At 42.1% G+C, this 24,182-nt stretch overlaps 1 protein-coding gene across 2 annotated transcripts in view; it reads left to right on the plus strand.

Annotated features, from left to right (window-relative positions):
* TSPAN5 (tetraspanin 5) overlaps nt 1-23,872 on the plus strand; it is a 194,291-nt gene extending 170,419 nt beyond the window's left edge. For both annotated transcript variants that reach the window (XM_056113930.1, XM_056113929.1), the window contains 6 exons: nt 7,490-7,636; nt 11,636-11,806; nt 15,516-15,641; nt 17,491-17,538; nt 17,630-17,746; nt 23,275-23,872. In XM_056113930.1, coding sequence (XP_055969905.1) covers nt 7,490-7,636; nt 11,636-11,806; nt 15,516-15,641; nt 17,491-17,538; nt 17,630-17,746; nt 23,275-23,340 — 675 coding nt within the window. In that variant the 3' untranslated portion in view covers nt 23,341-23,872. The remainder of the gene's footprint in view (nt 1-7,489; nt 7,637-11,635; nt 11,807-15,515; nt 15,642-17,490; nt 17,539-17,629; nt 17,747-23,274) is intronic.
* Nucleotides 23,873-24,182: the final 310 nt, after the last annotated feature.

Consider the following 24,182-nt stretch of genomic DNA (forward strand, 5'->3'; position numbering starts at 1 on the left):
TGTTTCCTCACCAGCGGCTTAGACCCACTTCTCTCCTAGGAACACTCCCCACTTGTCTTCCTAGAGTTTCCTAACTTACAGGCAGCACGTTTTCACATTACTTTGTGTACTCTGGCCTCTGAATTTAGGGATGCCCCAGGCATGTTACTGACATCTTTTTTTCTGGCCCACTCCAAGCTCATTCAGATTTGGGACCAGCTGGCACTGATGACTTCTAATTTTAGTCTCTGGGTCTGACCTCATCTGAAATCCAGACTTATAACCAGTAACCTCCTCAGCGTCTCCATGTAAATGTCCAGTGGCTTCTGACTTAACAGTCTGCCCTGACCACAACACCCAAAAGGAGAGAGAGAACAAAAGGGAATGCCCTGCCACAGAGGCAGGGTAGGATGGGGAGATGGGGGTGGGAGGGATACTGGGATCCCTGGTGGTGGGAAATGGGCACTGGTGGAGGGATGGGTATTTGATCATTGTATAATTGAAACCCAAGCACAAAAATTTGTCAGTCTACAACTGTACCTCATGGTGTTTCACTAATAAAAATTAATAAAAAAAAAACAGTCTGCCCTGCCCTACTAAGTCACTATATTTCTCCATCCCCCTCTTATACCCTGTGTCTACTTATTTGTAGACATTTTTTTCTGTGACTGCAGTCTTATTGCCACTTTCTTATTCCTTCTTCTTATTTGTCTTTTGCTCTTGCTCAGAATTTCACTTTCATGTCAATGAAAACAAATGGACAAAGGAGAAAGACTGTTTCTTAGTCCCTGCCCACATTCTCGTCAGACTGGGAGTTTTAGGATTGCTGACTTTATCTTGCACCCAGGGCCTCTTTGCCTCCTAGGCTTTGCCTTTTGACTTACATGGGGGAAAGTCAGGAATGTGTGGTGCTCACATAGTCACCCCCTACACAGGAGATCTTGGTTCTCACACACAGGCATCTCTATATGTGCATTGCCAGAATGGGCTGCAGTTCTGGCTGCAGAAGAGCAACCCAAAGGCATTTTTATTAATTATTTCAATAACTCCTTTAAACATATTTGAGTTTTTGAAAGCAGTGTTTAAGCCCAAAGTCTGAATAGTCAGTTTATGGAGAAGTATAGGATGACTCATTTATTATTTATCAGTGACATAGTTGGAGAATTGCAAATTTCCATCCATAATTGAATTTCATTAATGAGATTCACTTGACAGTCAAATCAACATGAAGAAACACTATTTACCCTGGCTTGATTCCATGTTGGCTAGAAATATCAACTAGCTGAGTAAAAAAACATTAAATCCAGCATGTCCTTATCCCCCTTGTTTGCTTCCTACCTCATGCCTACACTGTTTTCTTTTAACACTTTTGTGTTAGACACGTATGTGTATACATACACATGCTGTATAATTTGTTCAAAGCTGCATGTTCTATGCGATGCTCAGACACAAAGGTAGGCCCTAATAGAACCACTCTGTTTGTGCTTTGGAGAGGAAGATTCTTTCTGCAGAGACTCCCAGAAATCATGGGTATGGCTTGGAATACCTGGAATCTGGGGTCTTAATGCCATCAGCATTTTCCCTGTCTGCCTTGATGATTTGTTTCTTCCAACAGTTGCTCTCAGGGTCTCTGCGAATTGAATTCCTCCACAGGATGAGAAAACATACTGCATGTGGCTGCAGAGCTGGGCACTATATGGCATCAGCCACTAGAGACAGATGCTGCTGCTTCTTTTTTTAAAAAAATTTTATTAGTGAAACATCATGTGGTACAGTTGTAGACTTACAAATTTTTCTGCTTGGGTTTCGGTTTCGATTATACAGTGATCAAATACCCATCCCTCCTCCAGTGCCCATTTTCCACCACCACGGATCCCAGTATCCCTCCCATTCCCCATCCCCCCCCCCCCGTCCCACCCTGCCTCTGCAGCAGGGTATTCCCTGTTGTTCTCTCTCTCCTTTTGGGTGCTTTGATTTGCAGAAGAGGCATTGAGTGCAGATGCTGCTTCTAAACCCTGGTGTACGCACAGAGGCTTTTAAGCTTTCCAGCTGTGAGAACTAGCAGTTTCCAGGGTCTCTTTGAGTGTGTCTGAAGGGAGGAGTACTGAAGGGGGAGCCACATGTCCCTGAGAAGGTGATGACTGCAGATTCCCAGAAGACTGCCTGTCTGCTGGCATGATCCTGCGCATTCCTGATGCCTGATCAGGAATTTAAGTTTCTGTTTTAACTTACTTTGAAGATCTAAATGTTTATTAGATTCATCACCCTTCAGCTGCTTGTCAACTACAAGTTTTAATTGTAATTAGTCTTCAGCAGGCATGCTGTTGCTCTGCTTACACACTTGTCCAGTTAGTCTAGCAGAATTTAACAGCCCAGTGAGAGACCTAGTCTCCAAGACTGTGTGCAGCCAGATGGCCGTTCCTTTGGTTTTCTACGATGCAGAACCTTGGCTACCAAGGTTATGTTCCACTCCTCTTGAATCTCTCTTTGCAGTCAAGCAGGAAGGCTGCTCTTCAGCATTCTGAAAGTTACAGGAAAGAGAGTATCTTTCTGGATCCTCCTCTAGGTACAAAGCCAGGAAAAGAAATGTGGTCATTGCCTTCTACTTTAAGATTTGAGTTTCAGCTGGTAGTACCTGAGTGTGTTCTGAACCCATTAAAAATATAGTTCTTGGTTGTCTTTTTGCCAAGTATAATTTCCCACAAGCTTTTAGAATCTATCTCCAGTCCAGCGTTTTGCAGAATTCAGTTACATAAGTTGAATCAGTAGCTTTACTAGGCTCCCAAATGATTGGCATTTCCATGGACACAGTGGAAGTTCTCTCAATTAAAATGGCCCCTGCAGGCTGGGGAGAGTCAACATATGATAATGAGTTTATCTAAGAAGCCAACTTCTCATTCTCTGAACTGAACCCAGTGGGAACCATGATCTAGGCATCTGGGAACAATTGGGATACCACCTTTTGTTGTTTTTGCCCTTTTAGAATGAAGTGTCTTGGTATCGTAGGCACAGGTGTGTTGATCGGTTTGTTTACCTGTTTGCTTGAGTGATCCATATAACTGATCATGTTACACAGGGAACTCTTTATTTACAGCTGTGGATCACAGAAAACATTTTGGGACCTATCTTATCTTTGCTCAGACTTGAATGTAAAGCACAAAGAATTCATTACAAAGAGGGACTATCAAGACTAGGGATGCAAGAATAGCCTAGATAAGTACCAGGAGGTTTACTCCATGGCTTGGAGGCCAGCTACACATGCTAAGGGAAAAGGCATCTCAGAGAAGGGAGCACCAAATAAAGGGTGTTGGGAGGATCTTCCCAGGATGGGAGAAGCATGCTGAAAGTAGACTATAGACCGAACATGATTGCCACTCAGTGCCTCTTTTGCAAACCACAGCACCCAAAAGGAGAGAGAGAACAAAAGGGAATACCCTGCCACAGAGGCAGGGTGGGATGGGGGGATGGGGGATGGGAGGGATACTGGGATTAGTGGTTATGGAGAATGGGCACTGGTGGAGGGATGGGTTCTTGATCATTGTATAACTGAAACCCAAGCACAAAAATTTGTAAGTCTACAACTGTACCTCATGGTGTTTCACTAATAAAAATTAAAAGAAAAAGACTAGGGATGACTCGGTGGCAACAGTGCCAGCCTTGCAAGCACAGTGCCATGAGTTTGGTCCATGGTGCCATCCACATGCAAAGTCTCAGTAGCTTTGCCCTCTGGGACCCCTGGTACCACAATAGAATACATGGTCCTCAGTGAGCTTTACAACCAGAACATGCACAAGCATCACAATTAAATAATGGGATTCCTGGCAAACTGTGACTAAGAGTGCAAGCACCACAATCAGATCTGTAATACCTGCTGTAATAACACAACCAATGCATATACAATCTGTAGTCTTCAAATTAATGACAAAGGAATGGAAAAGGAGGAATAACAATAAAAGGAGTACATAAAAATCATGTTAAGGGGCCGAGAGATAATATGGCCATTAGGGCATATGCCTAGCATGCATCTGACCCAGATTTAATCATTGGCATCATGTGGTTCCCTCAAACATCATTGGGATAGCTCTGGAGGCCGCTGATCATTGCCAGGATGACATGATGGTCAGCAGCACCTCAGAGCCAGAGCAGCACTTTATCCTCTGCCCTCATTTTGAACCTCTGGCTAATTTGGCTGAGTGCCACCAGGAGTTGTCCCTGGGCCTTCTGACCACTGTTTGGAAGGCTTCCCCCCCCCCCCCCCCCGAACAACAACAACAACTATAAAACAAGCAGCAACAACAAAAATTAAAATCATGTTCAAAATTGGAGAAGTCTTAGAAAAATTTTTGAAATTCTTCCTTTTCCATTGTTGTTGTCATATTAGGTCTTCACACTTTAGTCCTGCTCATGCACATTTGATTGCAGTGTGCAGTGGCACACTTGCGTGTACACTTAGTTGTCATGCTTGCGTGTACTGGTTATGGTTCTCCTGAGATTACATGTGTCCTTGCTGAACCGGGATATCAGATGGCAGTGCCCCTGGGATTGCACTCAGCATGAGAGATTCTAGAATTTGTGGCCTCATGCCTAAAAAGCACAGCCTCTTTACCTGAGTGCCACTGAGCTATATTTGGGCCACCTTCGTATAGTCTTAAGCTGAGAGGAATTGAAAAGTCATTGAATCCCGATTCCTGCGTAGGGATCCCTACAAAGCATCGCCCTTGGCAGCTCTCTCTGACGTGTTGATGGAGAGTGGTGGTAGAAAGGCCTCAGTTGAAATTGGCCTCTCTTCTCTCTCCCACCTATGCACCTTTTTGTCATTTGTGCAAGTAAAGAGCTACTGGTCCAACAATTAGGTTCTCTGTAAAGTTTTATGTTTCAAATGTTCTCAGAGCCCTCTGTCCCCTCGATGAGGAAATCTAGCACATGGAGATGCTAAAACTTCACACCATGTTAAAGGGTTTTTGTGGGAGAAACTTCTCTCCTTCCACATTGGGCTTTTGTTGCCTTGCTTTTTGCCTGACCACCTTCTTTGGCAGTCTTTGCCAGTGGTGAAATGGTGACTCTGTTTTCTGTGTATTTCTCTGCTTCTTTATTCCATGCAGTATTCAGTGTTCACACACAGTATTAGATCAAACCATGGGTCTAAGCATGTGAGGGTATGATTGTCATTCATTGGTGATGTCATCCACATTCCAAACTGCTCTACTAATGTCAGTTCATCCTCTGTGACTTTATTAAAACCCTTGACCTTTTCATTATATTTAAATTGTACAGTTTTAAAGCCCCCCTTTCCTCATTTGTTTATATTAATATCCTGTTCTGTTCACTTAAATGATAGTTTTATTCTTTTTTGCTGTGTTATCTGTATCATTTTTAAACTTAATTTTTCAATTTTCTTTTAAAAAATAAAAAAAATAGGCACTGTAGCTTACAACACCAATAGTGATAGTTTCTTGCATAACACAGTTCCTCAGCACACCCACACCAGAGAGCGTACTTCCTTCCAACATTGTCTCAGGGCCCCCATCATCCTGATTTGCTTCCCATCCCTTCCCTGGGGTGAGCTTCTTACTGAAGACCAGTTCTTGGTTTCTGTTGCCTATAATATCTTTATTTAATTTCCCCCCCTGGTATTTAAAAATTTCTACATAAACATGACTACTCATTTATTTTGGAAATTTGTGGTTTTTTTTTTTATCACTTTCACCCATATTGCACCCCCACCATCAACCAAACCACCAATCTCTTGTCTCTGTCAATGAACTATTTATTTTTTTTGAGGGGGGGTTGATAGAATTTTTTTCTTTTTGTTTTTTTTAAGATGTCACATATAAATGAAATCTTAGAACTGATTTGACTTTCTATATCTGATTTACTCCACTTATCATGATATCCTCACAATGTATCCATGTTGCTCCAAATGGCAATATTTCCTTTTTTGGCTAAATCTGTGTGTTTGTCACATATTTATGTGTGTGTGTCTGTGTGTGTATATATATATACATATATATATACGTATATGTATATATATATATATATATATATATAGAGAGAGAGAGAGAGAGAGAGCGCAATAGCACAGTGGTAGGATGTTTGCCTTATGCACAGCCGACCCAACCGACCTGGGTTCAATTCCTCTGCCCCTCTCAGAGAGCCCGGCATGCTACTGAGAGTATCTTGCCTGCACAGCAAAGCCTGGCAAGCTACCCGTGACATATTCGATATGCCAAACACATTAACAACAAGTCTCACAATGGAGATGTTACTGGGCCCGCTTGAGCAAATCGATGAACAGTGGGAGGACAGTGACAGTGATATGTAATATATACCACAATTTCATTCATTGACTTGGGTGTTTTTATACTTGACTGTTGTAATAAAGCTGCCATGAACATAGGAGTGCAGATATTTTTCACATAGGTATTTTTCTTGCAATATACACCCAAGTCACTAGTTGTGTCACAACTTTGGTTCTGTTTTCCTTATGTATAAAATAATGTGAGAGTCAAAGAGAGAGCTCATCAAGCATATACTTTACATGTGGGAGAATTGGGTTTACTCCAGTATCACATGGTCTTCTGAGTACTGCTGGGAGTGACAGAGCTGGAAGTAACCCCTGCATATTGCTGGATCTGGCCCCCCATATCACAAAAGTTACTTTTTAATTAATTATTTTTTTAATCAAAAGAAAACTTTCTATACTTCTTAAGTATTAGGAGTGCTTTGAAAGCAAATTATTAAATATTATTTCTTTATAGCTAATGATTCCATGATACTTGGGTATTTGATAGCTTAAAACAAATGTAATAAGAAAATGAAATGATAAAATCAGGTATTTTATCATACTTACAGCTTCTAAATAATGAAAATCAATAATTAGTAAATAATCCTAATAATTGAATGTTGGACAATTGTTGAAGTGGAATTTGGAACTGAGCCTCAGAGGGTCTTCTGTGAAACTGAAGGGGAAATCTTAGGATTCACTTACTTTCTGGAAAATTGCTTGCATCAGAGATTGACTTCGGTGCTAGCTTTTAGTTTCTAGCTCTATCAGGTTTTAGACAAATGCCAAGGACTTGAAGAAGTCATTTGTCTGAAATATCTGCTCTGGAATTTGGGAATACTTCTTCCAGGGTGTGGGGAAGGATGCCTTTCTCTTGATCTGTTTTTAACTCAATAACACGTACATTTAGAGCTATAGAAATCAAGACAGCATCCACATTTTCATGAGAGAGTAGATGACAATTTTTTGGGGGGCGGAGCGTCATTTATTTTCTTTTATATAGTTTTACCACAAAATGGAATGATGTAGACCTTGGAAGGAAACGAGTTTTTTCCACATGTTTTTGTTTTGTTTTTTTGCAATGTCTCTTAAGTATTGGTCACTACTAGTAAACAGATTCCATTTAGAGTTTTTTTCTCTGACGATAATGTCCTATTGTAATCATCTATTCACATTGGATAATTGACCCTGAACCCTGGGACCTATTGTATTCTTTTCTCCTCCCAGGGAGTTCTGTCCAACATCTCCTCCATCACTGATCTCGGCGGCTTTGACCCAGTCTGGCTCTTCCTGGTGGTAGGAGGAGTGATGTTCATTTTGGGATTTGCTGGGTGTATTGGAGCTCTACGGGAAAACACCTTCCTTCTCAAGTTTGTAAGTAACATACTCTGCTGTCAGTTTGAAATCACCTTACACCAGCAGGCTATCTTATGTCCAGGCAAGAATAAACGGTACCAGAGACACTGGAAAAATCTTGCTCAGGTGGTTCGTTTCCTTCAGGAAATACTCGAGACCATTCCAACTTGCACCAACACCTCCACGGGGGTTTTAATGTGTATGTCATGACCCATGTTTCAATCCTCAAAATACAGTTAGAGTTAAGGTGTGTGTACAAAATACATACCCATAAGTGATTTTGTTCACATGATTTCCTTCCCTTCACAGAGATGTCCAGATAGATGCTTTAGAAAAATTAGACATACTGGGGTTGTTTGGTTTTTCCAGATTACATTTGTTACACAAGTAAATTTAGTGAATGTGGCACAACAGTAAAATACAAATCACCCTTGTTCTCTGTTGGTACAAAGTTCTCCTTTGTGTGATCAGTGTTATTGACCCTTTTTGGGGTGTTTAATGGGAAGACTGTTGGCATGAATATTTTGGGAGGAAGTATTTTATCAGATTATAAACAGGTATAGCACAGCGGGTAGGGCGTCTGCCTTGCACGCAGCCAACATGGCCGACCCGAGTTCGATTCCTCCGCCCCTCTCGGAGAGCCCGGCAAGCTACCGAGAGTATTCGATGTGCCAGACACAGTAACAACAAAGTCTCCAATGGAGACGTTACTGGGCCCGCTCGAGCAAATCGATGATCAACGGGAGGGCCTTTACTTACTTACTTACTTATAAACAGGTATGACCAGGAGAGAAAAAAAGAGAAAACCTTTCCTTTGGAGAATTTTTCTTTTTTCTTTTTTTTTTTTCTTTTTGTTTTTGGGCCATACTCATCAGTGTTCAGGGCTTACTTCTGGCTTTGTGCTCAAGGATCACTCCTGGTGTGACCCTGGGGACCCTGCATGGTGTTGGGATGAAATCCATGTTGGCCCTGTGCGATGCAAATGCCCTATCTGTGGTACTATCTCTCTAGCCCTTGGAGATGTTTTCTTAATGAGTGGACATGTACGTACCTTAAATGGGTCTGATTTTTGTAACCATCAATCCACCAATGCCTGTGTGACTGGTAGTGGCATTCACTAATATTCTCCAGAATGGAAGGAGATAAGGCCACAGAGGCATGGACGGGACACTGTCTTTTTCTAGACTCTTCCCCAGCCTTTGTTGACACAGTCTTATCTAGGGATTTTTTTTTTAAAATTAAAGTAACGCAAGGTAGTTCTTATTGAACAAAACTTGTTTAGGAAGATGTGAGAGGAGAGAAAGTGAGGGAATGTGTTCAAGAGAGAGCGTGGGCCTCTCTAGAGTAGAAATAAGCAAGCAAAGAAACAGACAAGCAAGCGAGGTACCTGTCCAAGGGAGAACAGTTGAGCTTGAAGAGCAATCCTAGGGTGTTTCATTTAAAACCAGTCCTTAGAGCAGAGGTAGCACACAGTGGAAACCTCTCTTTCCCATAAGTCTGCTTGTGTTTTCTTAATGCCTCACCCCATTTTCTTGTTCTACACCCCATTATGACCCCTGTACACATACCAATCACTACACTCCTCACATAGGATCCTTCTTACACACAAAACCATTTCAATTCTCATTTACTCACACACAAACACAAATATGTTGACCTCATTCCTCACCTATGCATTGGTATCTGTAGCCCCCCATAGTACATCATCACTAATCATGGTTTGCCAACCCTTCATCCCTAATGCTTCTAGTTCCCCAGCTCTACACTTAGATCATACTTGCCAATTGCTGCTATTTTTCCACTTTTAGCCCATATATGAGGGATCCTTTCCATAACTTTCTTGTCTCCAGTTTAGCTTATATATGTAGCTCCTTTAATATACTTTGTTATTTTTGGAGTTGGAGATTCTAGGCTTCACTAAAAAGGCAGACATGCATACATTTTTTCTAAATTAGCTCCTTAATAAAAAACATCCATTATTGAAGATGAAGAGAACAGTACCATCTCAAAGACGAGAGAGAGAGAGAGAGAGAGAGAGAGAGAGAGAGAGAGAGAGAGAAAGCGCACATAGGGGAGGGGTTTCTGTACCCTGTACCATACCTGGTGGTTCTGGGGCCCATTTTTGGCTCGGCACTTTGGGAAGCATGCAATGTTGTGATCTAATCCGGGCTTCCTGCATGAAAAGTATGCACTCTAGTTCTTTGAGTTATCACTAGATCCCTCAAGGACCTGGCTTATTTAAAATGACTTATCCATTTAGTAGAAACAAGTACCGTGTTGTTTAGTACTCTTTGAGCAGAAACTATGACCTCAGACCCATGAGGAGAATGTGTAGATACATTATAATATTATAAGTGACACCTTATAATATTGAGATAATTTCTCTCCTTAGGGCGTTCGCCTTACAAGCGGCCAACATGGCCGACCCGAGTTCGATTTCTCCGCCCCTCTCGGAGAGCCCGGCAAGCTACCGAGAGTATTCGATATGCCAGACACAGTAACAACAAAGTCTCCAATGGAGACGTTACTGGGCCCGCTCGAGCAAATAGACAATCAACGGGAGGGCCTTTACCTTTACCTTTTTACATTACAAAAGTTTACTTAAGGTTAGGATCTGGGAGGGTATCAGCCAATGTCTGGAAGCACATTATGGACAGGCCAGGAGAATGAGGGAGGTAAATGGATAAACCAAGAAAGATTGATAGAGAAGTGCCGCTTCATGTGAAAAAGCCATCAAGACAATGTCTCGCCTTTGGAAATTGGAAATTAGCCCGCAGGGGCTAGAGCATATAAGGCTCTGACAAATATTCAATCAGAATTTAATTTGAGCTCAAATTTGGAAATGGATATTATGTAGTATTACAAGAAAATTTATCAGGAGAACTGGTATTACTTTTGAGCAGTCATATCACTTTTAACAGTGGGAATTTATTCTGAAAAAGGCACTGTTGAGTGATTTTTATCCTGTGCCAACATCATAGTATATAATTATACAAATGTAAATGGCACAGCCTATAGCACACTGAGATCTCTATGGCTTATCCCAATAGGTCCACCATCACCTCTAGCACCATTCATCGACCAGTTTATTGTTTTTTTTTTTATAATTCTTTCCAAATTATTTATTTATTTATTTTGCTTTTTGGGTCACACCCGGCAATGCTCAGTGGTTACTCCTGGCTCTGTACTCAGGAATCACTCCTGGCGGTGCTCGGGGGACCATATGGGATGCTGGGAATGGAACCCGGGTTGGCTGCATGCAAGGCAAACGCCCTACCCACTGTGCTCTTGCTCCAGCTCCAACCAGTTTATTGTTAAGTGACACATGACTGTAGTACAGTAGCTGTCATATTTATATATCTGCATTGATACTTAACAGAAAGAGGGGCTGCCTCATACTCTGGGGTGGACTTTGAATACAATTTTTTTGTCCTTTTTTCTAGATTGATAGAAGCTTACTATGAATGTATTGGTATTGCTAATGATAATTAAAAATGTTTAGGGCCAGAAAGATATTACAGAGGTTCAGTGCTTGCCTTGCAAACAGCCAACCCTTGTTAGATCCCCAGCACCACATATGCATGTTCCCTTTCATTGCCAGGAGTGACTCTGGGCACAGAGTCAGATGTAAGCCCTGAGAACAGCCTGTGTGGCCCAAAAATTTAACATTACAAAAGTTTACTGAAGCTTAGGATCTGGGAGGATATCAGTCAAGTGTCTGGCACCACATTAATCAGGAGAAATTATGTGTCTAAGGAGACATTCCTATTGTCTGTGTTTATTTATGGGCTTTGTTGGTTAATTACCACTGGAGCACTTCTATAATTATAAGGTTATTTTAAAAAAATTCTTTCTTGGACTGTAACATTCTGACTCAATCCTAAGAAACTGAAAGTGATATGCTTTGGACATATGTAACAGCACAGTGTAATTATAGACCTTTTGGAAGGAATCATTTCACTGTATATGATAAAAATAGCTTACAACTATTCTCTTTGTGTGTGTCTTTTGTCTTAGTTTTCTGTGTTCCTGGGAATTATTTTCTTCTTGGAGCTCACTGCTGGAGTTCTGGCATTTGTTTTCAAAGACTGGATCAAAGACCAGCTGTACTTTTTTATAAACAACAACATCAGAGCATACAGAGATGACATTGATTTACAAAACCTCATAGACTTCACCCAGGAATATGTAAGTTTAAATTTAGCCTATTTTCAATTTGGAAACCTTCTTGGAATAGTGTTCCCAGTGAACACTCCTCATTAGCTGGAACCTATCTCACTGACCTTGATGCCTTGGTTTTGTTTGCTTGTGAGTTTATTATTTCCTGTGTTACTCTATGATTGGATATCTGCACCCTTGCCTCACTTTCAAATAAGTTAAAGAAACCAGCAAGAAAATTCTTGAGCAGAAAGGTCATAATCTCAGTTCCTGTTGGCACATGAAGAAAATGGTTTTGCTATGTAAGTTTTACTTTGCTATTATATATAGGTTCTTTGCATTACTTTAAAAGTTATAATAATATAGCACATGTCTGCGATAGCACAGCGGTAGTGCATTTACCTTGTGAGCAGCCAGCCTGGCCGAGCCGGGTTCAATTCCTCTGCCCCTCTCAGAGAGCCCAGCAAGCTACCGAGAGTATCTCACCCATGTGGCAAAGCCTGGCAAGCTACCTGTGATGTATTCAATATGCCAAACACAGTAACAACAAGTCTCAAAATGGAGACATTACTTGGCCCGCTCGAGCAAATCATTGAACAACGGGAGAACAGTAAACAGTAAACTAGATGTTTTGGCACGTAGAGTTAAAACCGAGAGTGAGGGCCCTACACTCCCTGGCTGGGGTCTGCAAACAAGTGAAGAGACAACAGCATAGCACCACCCCACCAGGCGGGTGATGTTCCCTGCAGAGCAGATGGGTTGCAGGTACTATATAACTCAGAATCCCCGATAATAGAAGCTAAGGGTCAGCTAGATGATCTTGGACAAATTAAACCTTGATGTAGTCTCCCTACAGCTTAGTGGACATAACAACAACCCTGTTTAGGGCTGGAGGAACGGCACAAAGTGCTGTAGTATGTGCTTTGCATGCATGTGTTGGACTCTAGGTTTAAGTCAGAGCACCACATGATCCCATGGCACCTCCAGGAGTGCTCCTTCAGAAGGAGCAGCCCCATATACCACTGTGTATGGCACTTGCCCCACACCCCCACATACACACAACAAAAAAAGAAAAAGAAATGAAAGGAATAGCTATTTAATTTATAGGGTGTTTTGGCTCCTAATAAGATGTGTGTGATTTCCTGTTAGGCAACTATGATTTTCTAAATATGCTATTTTCTTAAATGAAATGGCAGGTGTTTATTCACGTGCACTGAAAGTTGGCACACACTGAAAATTGGCATAAGCTAATCACTTTAGACAGTGTTGTTCTTGGCTTGGATGCATGTGGAGGGCAAACAGAAACCCAGAGGACCCATGCTGACTTTTAGTTGCAAAGGTTTCCAGAGTCAGTAGAGTCCCCTTAGGAAAGAAGGAAAAGGGCCACAGCACACTTGTGTGGGGGTCGCTTTATGCTTGTTTTGTTTGGTGGCAGCAGACAGTCCTGGAATAACTGTGCTCAGGTGTGAAATGTCTCCTTTCATCATGGCAGGTTTCACCCTTTTATTAGGCCACATGAATGCAAACTTACACTTGTAAATTTGTCCTGCAGACTAGTCTTAATGCCAGATCTTATAGTAGTAGGCTAAGATCTTTGCTTTTTAGGCAAACCTGGATATGCAATGGCCAGGCCTTGGGAGAACTAGGAATTACAGGGAGATTTATAAACACCTCCATTGTATGTGGAAATACTCCTACCTCATGTGATTTTATCTTTCTGTCATGGAGTTTAGTGTTTTGAAGTAGAATTTTTATTCTTAAAAACCTTGGAACAGCCAATATTTGATACTTATTTAGCTCCAAGAGAAGACCTGTACCAGGGTGTGGAGACGTTTAATGAGAAAGCAAGCTACGAATCAGCCCCAGTTTAAGAAACTTTGCCTTTAATATCTCAATTTATTATGTTAATTAGATTATTACTTTTTTTAGTTGAAAGAGAAAAGACATACTTTTGTTTAAAAAAATTTAGAGCAGGGGCTGGAACAATAATAGTACAGCATGTTGGGCATTGCCTTGCACGTGGCTGACCCAGGTTCAATCCCTGGCAGCCCATATGATCCTTTATTTACTAGGAGTGATCCCTGAGTGCAGAGCAAGGAGTAAGGTCTGAACATTGCCAGGTGTGGCCGCAAAAAGCCAAAAAGTAAAAGGGAAAACAAAAAATCAGCAGAAATGTAGAATGAAGAATAAGTCTTTGCAACTTTGGAAGTAATGAATATATTATGGTGATTGTGTTGATGGTCACATGTCACATGTTAAAAATTGTAGTTATAGTATTCCATTGACAGTCAATGAAATTTTAAACCTATTCCGTTGTAGAAATCGAGAATATGCAAAGTGAGCCTCTCTGTCGTACTCCCACAACCACAGTTGTCTGCTTCAGACAGTAATTCTGTTGTGTCTGATTGAATTTTCCTATACATGCCCAAGCCAAGTAGATCCAGTTCTCAAGAGCCCCCTGTATTACTCTCTCTTTTTCGTCATAACATGCTGGGCTGTTTTAACTGTGCAAGTCTTATGCCAATACAGTTGTAAAAACCTTTAGCCTTAATTTCTTGGGACACATTTATTTTTCCTTTTTTTATAGTTTTATTTATTGAATCACCATGACAGCAGTTACAAAGCCTTCGGGTTTAAGTCTTGTTAATACAATGAAACACCCATCCCTTCACCAGTGCCCATTTTCCACCACCAAAAACCCTAGTATTTCCCCCATTCCACACCCTCCCCCTACCTGCGAGGCAGATGATTTCCACATTACTCTCTCTCTACTTTGATTACATTCAATATTTTGACACCAGACCCACCATTATTATTTGGGATTTTACCCCAACACTGAGATCTGCCGAAAAGGCAACAATAGACAATTTGTTTTCTATTGCCGGTTATGAATAACATATGATGTCGTGCAGCCGCAGTAGTGGCCACACAGTTTTGGAATTCCGAAATATTAACAATTAAATCTGGAGGGATTTCTGCCAAAACCTGTTGGGTTCCGAGATTTCTTCATGAATCTCTGGTATCATGGTCATTAAGCAGCTTGATCAGGAGCCAGAGAGGCCATTCGTGGGCGGTGACTCGGGATCTCATTGGGGTGGGGAGTAAAGGGCCAGCTCCACTCCCATCCTGTGAGGCCCCGCATATCTTGTCACTGTGGCCCCAAACCTGACTGTCCAATGACCGCTGGAGGATGGTGACCACCGAGCTGCCAAGGGGGAGCAGGCAGAGGGACAGCACCCTTTTCCCCCCTGGAATGGCCCAATGACAGTAACCTATTGCGGGGTCTGGACGTATCTCTGCCAAAAGCCACTGGGTTTCGATATTTGTTTCTGAGTTTCTGGGATCATGGTGATTAAGCAGTTCGATCAGAACCAGAGAGGCCTTGCCTCCAATTATATAGCTGAGCTGGGGTGTGTCTCCCACATACCTGACTTTTGGCCGTTTACTTTCTTGATAAACTTTGCCCCAAGTTTTTGGGGTCTGGCCAAAGGCACAGCAGCAATTTTGGGGTATCTAGAAATCTGAAGGCACCATCAGGCTGCTGATGCTCTCGCCTCACAGGTACAGATTGACTTGCTGGCAGCACCATACCCCCCTTCTTGGGACACTTTTATAGGGGCTGTTTAGCTTCAGTTTAGTTTAAAACTTCATTCTGGGACAGAGAGAATGTTTTGCATGGGCAGAAGCTGAGTATCAATTGCCTCTACTGTAAGTCCTAATTTTCTCCTGTTTGCTCTAGTGGCAGTGCTGTGGGGCTTTTGGAGCAGATGATTGGAACCTAAATATTTACTTCAATTGCACAGATTCCAATGCTAGTCGTGAGCGCTGTGGTGTGCCCTTCTCCTGCTGTACGAAAGACCCTGCAGTAAGTGACGCCGCAAATCTGTGCTTCTTGCTAGGAAGGATGGTGGTAGAGGGGATGAGCATGTTTTTTTGTTTGGTTGGTTGGTTTTTTGTTTCTTTGTATGGAAACTCTTAGCTGCTGTCCACACTTGTAGCTTTTTTAGGGGGGTTGGTACTCAGATCTTTCCAGAATGAAGGTTGACTGTGGCATTAGCTTTATAACATGTGCTGGCTCCTCATCTGTTCATTTTTGTGCATCAGCTCATTTCAGTTAAAACACTTATAGAGGCTGACACCACCATTATCTTCCCTTTTCAGGTGAAATCATGGCGTTTAAGTAAATTTCCCATGCTCACATTGCCAGACAGTGCATCTGTATGACCTGTAATTCCTTCTTTTGAGAAGGACTGGCTTGTATAAGAGCTCTCTGCAGTGGCTTGGGTTAGTAGTCCTTTCCTTCCTGGCTTAGTTCTAGGAAAAGTATCATGAGTTTGAGACAGCATAGGACTCGACTGCTATGAAAGAACATCACAGCTGCAATCTGTGATTGCAGCCTTCTGGGTTATAATCAGTACAGGAACTACAGTTTGTATTATTTTGTATGAAATACAAAAATAATAAGGGTAAGAAAGATCATCAAAGTGTTTGTCACTCCCATTCATCATGGTTTTAATTGTATTTGGTATACATTTAAAACCTGATATAAGAAACTACTTATGCAGCTCCACTGTTGTAAGTGAAATCCAGAGCTGAGAGTTTAGTGACAGATATGAGCCACATACCACCGTACCTGTCCTTTTCTTCCCCTTCTGCACTCTCCAACATGTGACTGTTGATCCTTCTCCCACAGCAGAGACTGCAGATGTTGAGATCATAGTGGCTGTTTCCTCTCCCAGTGGAGGGTGTAGGCCTTTTAAAAGGGGTTACAGTCTTGAGGTGGAAAAGCAGAATTTCCCTGAAGCTTCCCATGGTGTGTGGTTACCCCAGGCTTTTACTGTGTCTGAAAGAGATTGAGAGTCAGTGGGAGCTGTTCTCCCCTGGCCTTTTTCTACTGACGAGTTTCTTTCTCCCTCTCTCTAAGAGTCCGAGGAGAGCCATTCTGGTGTGACTCTAGTTCAACTCTATCGGATATTCTCATAGAATAATTTTGAAGATTCTCAGATGGCATTATGTCATTATGCCTCCCCCTTTCAACTATGGGTCCTTGGGGTAGATATTTTGGATTCCATAAATGCTAAGCTATAAAACCTGTCTCATCCCCTGTAGAGGGGAAAAATAAACAGTCCCCAAACAGTGGAATCCATGTTTCTTATTAGGCCCTGTGAGATACTAAGGTATTCGATGGCACAGTTTTGCCTTTAATTGTCAAAGTAATGCACTTTCACTGGAAAGAAATTTAAATAATTTAGAAGTAAGACTATAAAGGAGAACTCCATTATAAAGTATACACGTGAAGGTGGTCATTGTGCCCTGCATCCATGATCATATCTCTCTCCATTTTCCAAAGTCTGTAAGATTCTAGAGGAGATAACTTTTTATTTTTATTTATTTTCTATTTATTTTTTTGTTTAATGAAAACTCTTTGTTGATCTTGGAGATGACTTTTTAAATGTTGAGTCTCCTACGTATGGATTCTGATGTTTCCCGAGCCTCAGGTTTCCTCATTTGTAAAAAATGGTATATTTTAATATCTACTTTCAAGGGTTATTGTATTACATTGGCTTAATTATAAATGTGTTTAATATAGTTTCTGGGATGTCTGTGTGCCTATGTACCCTTCATTACTGGCATTTATATAATTAGAATCGTCTGTTAACCCTTCTGTGGACTTTCTAATATGGTTTCTCTTTTTTATTTTCTTCTCTAACCAGGAAGATGTCATCAACACTCAGTGTGGTTATGACACCAGGCAGAGACCAGTAAGTCCAATCTCATCTTGTCACTTAGCACAGGGGTTTTGAGGTCTTTGAACATGTGTGGTGATACTTGTTTTCTTCTTCCCTCCTGAAGGAAGTTGACCAGCAGATTGTAATCTACACCAAAGGCTGCGTGCCCCAATTTGAGAAGTGGTTGCAGGATAATCTGACCATTGTGGCTGGAATTTTCATTGGCATTGCTTTGCTGCAGGTGAGATGAGTGTCCCTTGTGGCCATGACAGGGAAATGCCCCTCACAGGACAGGGCTGGGTGACATACTCAAACCTCCTGACTTATGTTTTATTTAATCTCTGATTTTTGTTGCTACTTTGTGGAACATTTCAGAAAGAATTTTTTTCCTTTTGAAGATGTAAAGTAAGGGTCAAATTGGAAGTTTTCTCCTGGCATTCTGGTATGTCTATGGTCTCAGTCATGCTGAGTTGTGAGAGCCAGGCAGCAGGACAGTCACAAGGAGGCTCCCGTGGCACAGCCATAGCTCTGGAGTTTCACAGACATGTAGTTCCCCTTTCTCTCTCTGGATACTTTATCATTAGTGAGGGAAGGAAGCACCCATTTTTCCTCCCAACCAATCATAAAAGCTGGCCTTTCATCATTGGAGACATAACAGGTTTTTTGTTGTTGTTGTTGTTTTTTTTTTTTTTTGCAGGTGATATTGTGGCAAATGCCTGGTTTTTACATTATTATTATTATTATTACTGTGTCTGGCATATCGAATACTCTCGGTAGCTTGCCGGGCTCTCCGATTATTATCATTTTAATTTTATTGAACCACTGTGAGATAGTTACAAGCTTTCATGTTTGGGTTACAATCACACAATGATCAAACACCCATTCCTCCACCAGTGCACATTCCCCACCACCAATACCCCCGGTATATCCCCCCCATCCTCTCCCTGCCTCCATGGCAGACATGATTTCCCCATAATCTCTCTCTACTTCTGGGCATTATGATTTGCAATGCAGATACTGAGAGGTTAGCATGTTTGGTCCATTATCTACTTTCTGCACACATCTCCCACCCCGACCAACTCCTCCATCCATCTTTTTCTTAGTGATCCCTTCTCTATTCCAGCTGCCTTTTCCCCTTTGCTCATGAAGCAGGCTTCCAGCTACGGAGCAATCTATCTGTCCCTTGTATCTACTATCCTTAGGTGTCAGCCTCATGTTATGTTGTTTTATACTCCACAAATGAGTGCAGTCCTTCTATGTCTGTCCCTCTCTTTCTGACTCATTTCACTTAGCATGATACTCTCAATGTCTATCCATTTATAAGCAAATTTCATGACTTCATCTCTCCTGACAGCTGCATAGTATTCCGCTGTGTAGATGTCCCAAAGTTTCTTCAACCACTCATCTGTTCTAAGGTACTTGGATTGTTTTCAGATTTTGACTACTGTGAACAGTGCTGCAATGAACATATAGGTACAGATGTCATTTCTACTGTGCTCTTTTTGCATCCTCGTGATATAGTCCCAGAAGTGGTATTGTGGGGTCATCTGGAAGCTCAGTTTCTAGTTTTTGAGGGACTGTCCATATTGTTTTCCAGAAAGGCTGGACTAGCGGTCATTCCCACCAACAATGAGAGTGTCCCTTTTCCCCCACATCCAAGCCCGCACTGGTTGCTTTTGTTCTTTTGAATGTGTGCCAGTCTCTGTGGTGTGAGATGATATCTCATTGTTGTTTTGATTTGCAAGAGACATAACAGTTTTCTTAGAGAGTAATAATGGGGCAAAATTGATAAAGAAAGAAAAGGAGACTTAAATGGAAAGACATACTCTATTCACTGTTGGGAACACTCAATATTTTGAAGGTAGAAATACACCTTATATTGATATACAAATTTATTGATATTTATTGAAATCTGTAGCAGTGTTCCACTAGCCTTTCTTGCAGAATGGACAAGGTGATTCTCAAATGCCCATGGAAATGTAAAGCCCCAGAATATTTAGCAAACAAACCTAAAAGAGAACAGAGTTAGAAAATTCAAAGCGACTTCAAAGTGACTGTAATCAAGAGCATACGTGCCAGTGTCAGATTGGACTTATCAGTGGAATAGAAATGAAAGTTCAGGAGAAAAATTTTTAAAGATTTACTGATTTTTAGTTAGACTACAAAAGCAAGATCTGTCAATGAGGAATGAGTAATCTTTCAATAAACGGTGCTGAACCAACTGGTATCCATAGTCAAAAGAAGGAATTTAGAGCCCATACCTCACTTGATCACTTGACATCTCGTTAATCATTGATTGCTCGAGCGGGCACCAGAAACGTGTCCATTCATCCCCGTCGCGTGCTAGTGTAGCCCAATGGCGTCTGTTCATTCTAGGAACATGAAGAGACAAACCGATCGTTCAGGGTCTTGACGAAGAAGTCTGACCATCTTGTATGTGGGCAGCCACACGGTCTTTTGACATCCCATGGAATCCAGTCGGTAATGGCTCTAGTCCAGTGGTTGTCTCCAAAGCTCATTACGTGTCCAGTCCATCTGATTTTTGACACCTTGGCAAATGAGACAGCGTCCCTGATTCTTGATCGTCAACGGAGGTCAGAACTCTGGATTCTTTCTTTCATTTGAGTGAAACATGAAACTCCAAGCATGGCTTTTTCGTTTCCTCTTTGGGAGACCTGAATAGCGTTCTCATCCTGTTTTCGTAGGGCCCAGGTCTCTGAGGCATATGTTAATGCAGGAAGAACAATGGAATTGAAGAGATGTGCCCAGAGCTGGAGGTTCTTCATCCTCTTAGCTATTTCTTCTATACTCTTGAAGACGTTCCAAGCAGCTCTCTTCCTTCTGCGCAACTCAGGTGCCAGGTCATTTGTCATGTTGACTTCTCGACCTAGGTACACATAACTGTTGCATTCAAAGATGTTCGTCCCGTTGAGAGTGAATCAGGAATGAGACCGTTTCTCATAAACATTGTTTTTGTGAGATTTCAGCTGGAGTCCGACCTTTCCACACTCATGGTCAAAGTCAGCCAGTATTTGTGCCGCTTGGCTGATGTTTAGTGTTTTTAGAATGATGTCATCAGCAAAGCGGAGGTGATATAGTTACCAACCATCTATCTTCACTCCCATTCCTTCCCATTCCAGTCATCGTATGACATTCTCGAGGGTAGCACTGAAGTTTTGGTGAAATGGTATCACCCTGCCGAACCCTTCTCTTGATGTCAGTGATAACATGCCTGTAGAATGATGAGATCCTGGTAGTGAATCCACAATACAGCTCATGGAGGGCCCTGATGTATTGAGTTTGAACGCCCTGTTTGGCTAGGGCCTTGATGACCACTTCAGTCTCAATAGAATCAAAGGCCTTCTTTAAATAAATGAACGTTAGGCAGAGCAGCACCTTGAACTCCCAAGAAACCTCAAAGAGCTTGGTTATCGTGTGGATATGGTCGATCGTGCTGAATCCTTTTTGGAACCCAGTTTGCTCTCATGGTTGTCCTTCATCTAGTGTTCTCCAATCCTATTCAGGATGACTCAAGTGAACAGCTTGTAGATGACAGACAATAGGCAGATTTGTCAATAGTTGCCAATGTTGTGGATATTTCCGTTCTTATACTGTAGTACAGTCCTGCTGGTTTTCCATTGGGATGGAACCTTGCATTCAGACAGGTAGCGTGTGAAGAGCCGAGCCAGTGTATTAATGAGTACTGGTGGCAGGTTCTTAAGGAGTTTGGGTCTGACCTTGTCTGGGCCAGGTACTGTTTGCTTCTTTACTGACGAAATGGCGTGTCAGATTTTAGAAGGGAGAACACTGGGAACAACATATCCATCCTGTGGAATTTGCTATGTGGGCAGGTGGACATGACTATCGAAGAGATCTGAATAGAAGTCATGGATAATCTTCTCCATTGCCCTTCTGGAAGATGTGATAGATCCACCAGGACGTCAGAGGGCAGTCATCTTGGTCTTGTAGTTGGCGAAGGACAGTTGGGCATTGTGAATGCTTTTCCCAGCTTCTGCCACATCTGCCAGCACTGCTACTCTTTGCGTTCTTCCTTTATCGCTTCTCTGCACTGCTTTGCAAGCTCGGATGTTCACTTGCGGTTGCCTAAGGCTTGAGCCAAGCCACGTTGGCGAATGAGCTCAAGAGTTTTCGAATATAGATGTCTTTTTGTGGTTATCTCTCGGCATTCTTTGCACAGTCATGGAAGGTGCTGAACCAGTCGATCATATTCCTCGTCAGTGTTGTCAATGACAGCATTTTCCAGTGTTGCCGCAGTAGTGCCAAAGAGCTCCCAGTTGGTGGTCGTTCTGGGAGTTATCTTCTTAAACTTTGCAGCCCTTTCTCCCCGCTCTGTGAAGTAGAATTTTGCACGAAGGAGACGGTGGTCCAATCCCATTTGGAATTTTGGGACAACAGCAACATCGGTCAGGCAAGAACGTCGATTGAATATGATGTGGTCAATTTCGTTGTGGAACCGTCCACAGGGAGACTCCCATGTCCAACATTCAGATTCAGCCTTCTGAAATTTTGAGTTACCGTGGATGGTATTGGTCAACATGATGAACTCAGACAGTCTCTCACCCTGTTCGTTCCATTCTAGGCCATGGGTGCCAATGTGGAGATCTTAGGCTGATCTTCTTGGTCCTATCTTGACATTAAAATCACCGGCAATGATCTTGCAGAAGGTGTGGTCTTCTTTACCGAACTTCTCCAGCTTCATGTAGAACTTCTAAATTTCTCCATCATAATTGGATGTTGGTGTGTAGACAACGAAGATAGAAACTGCCGGCAGTGAGCCACATCTGTTCAAGTGTAATCATCCGATTCGGGTTGTTAGGCATTCGAACGAATCAGTGCTCATGGCCAAGTTCGTGTTGACAAGGTCACCGACACCTCCGATTCCTCTTTTGTCACATGTTTCGAGGAACAGTTCTTCTCCAGTGTCAAAAGCAGCATGATCTGATTGATGCCTTCTTGTCTCGGTCAGACCAGTGATGCTGTATTGATCTTTCGTGCTTGCAGCATCAGGTCCTCGATGGATGCATCCAATGCCAGTGTACATGTATTGAAAGTACAGACAGTCAAAAATTGTCCTTTGTTTTGGCAGCGTAGATCAGCCCTGAGATTTTATCAGCCTCTCCTTCCTCATCCTTCTTAACACTGCCATATTGGTGGCTCTTTTGCAAACCATAATGCCCCAAAATAGAAACTAAGAGGGAAATTGTCTGCCATTGGGGCAGGGGGAGGGGTGGCAGGAGGGATACTGGGGATATTGGTGGTGTTAAATGTACACTGGTGAAGGGATGGTTGTTCGATCATTGTTTGACTGAAACTCAATCATTAAAGCTTTGTAACTGTATCTCACGGTGATTCAATAAGAAAAGAGAAAATGTTCTGGTGTGCAAAATAAATCAGCATGAAAGTCAATGTACTCTTTCTTTATTTGAAATGTTCAGAATTGGCAAAGTCATTGGGACAGAAAGCTAATAAGAGGTTTGCCAGGAGTATAGAGGTGGGGATTGGGAGTGACCGCTTATGAGTAGTTTTCCTTGCATGCAGCTAATGAAAGTACTCTAGAATTAGACAGTAGTAAAGGAGCACATCCTTTGGTAACTGAAAATGCTGAGGTGTACATTAAAAATATTGATATTATAGTATAGGAATTACATTTAAAATTTAATACTAAAGTAGAACATGGAGTTCAGTAGCTCAGTGAAAGCTCAGTGATGTTAAGATTTCACAGTCTGATCCTTGTTCTTTCTTTCTCAGATTTTTGGAATATGCCTGGCTCAGAATTTGGTGAGTGACATTGAAGCTGTGAGGGCTAGCTGGTAAGCCCCTTCAACAGCTGTTGTAAGACACTGGACAGACCCAGTCTTCCTGACCCTCCAGTGTGCCAGTGACAACCTTGCTGCATGGACCCTACTCACAGAGGCACCCTGCAGTCCTATCTGATGGAGCTGCCAATAACTTGTTTGGGGGCAAGGTGGGGGCGGGGGCATATAAAACTGGGAAATGCTGCTCACTGACAGAATTTTTAAAAATACACATTTGAAAGTTACTGCGCCATAAATCTCTACTGTAGCCATGAATTTATGGAAGCCAGATACTTACCAAAAAAGGAAGAGGGAGGTAGGGACCCAGAAGTACTTGAATCAGTGGAAAACGAAGTCTTCTCCTCCACTTTGGTAATTGGAGGGCTGGGAGAGGAAGTTGTGCTCTCATCACACCTGGAAGGAGCTGCCTTCTGTTCCATGACCTAAAGAAGTGTACCTCTCCTAAGACTCAGTCCCTTGCTTGGGAGCTGTGAACTTTTGGCAACTCTCCGTCTTAAATTTCAAGGAACTGTTACAACTACCATCCCCAGAAGAAAACAGCTTGTGTTAAGAATCATATTTTGTGATTGCATTCAAGACATGACTCAGGTGGGCAGATTTGCTCTCTCCTTAGAAGAGAAGATGAATGTCAAATGCACTGAGCAAGAGCATTGGGATTACTGCCTAATACTGGATTTTAGCAGGATACATCTTTTTTAAAGCAAGCCTAAGCTTTACTTACAGATGAAATACAAGGAGAAAATGAGGTTAATGAACAGATCTTAGCATACCCTCTCACCCCACTGCCCACCAAATTACTTGTTGGGCTCTTTGGAAACTCTGGAATATTCTGGGGTATTG

This window comes from Sorex fumeus, unplaced genomic scaffold, assembly GCF_029834395.1.
Source record: "Sorex fumeus unplaced genomic scaffold, SorFum_2.1 ptg000024l, whole genome shotgun sequence".
NCBI lineage: Eukaryota > Metazoa > Chordata > Mammalia > Eulipotyphla > Soricidae > Sorex > Sorex fumeus.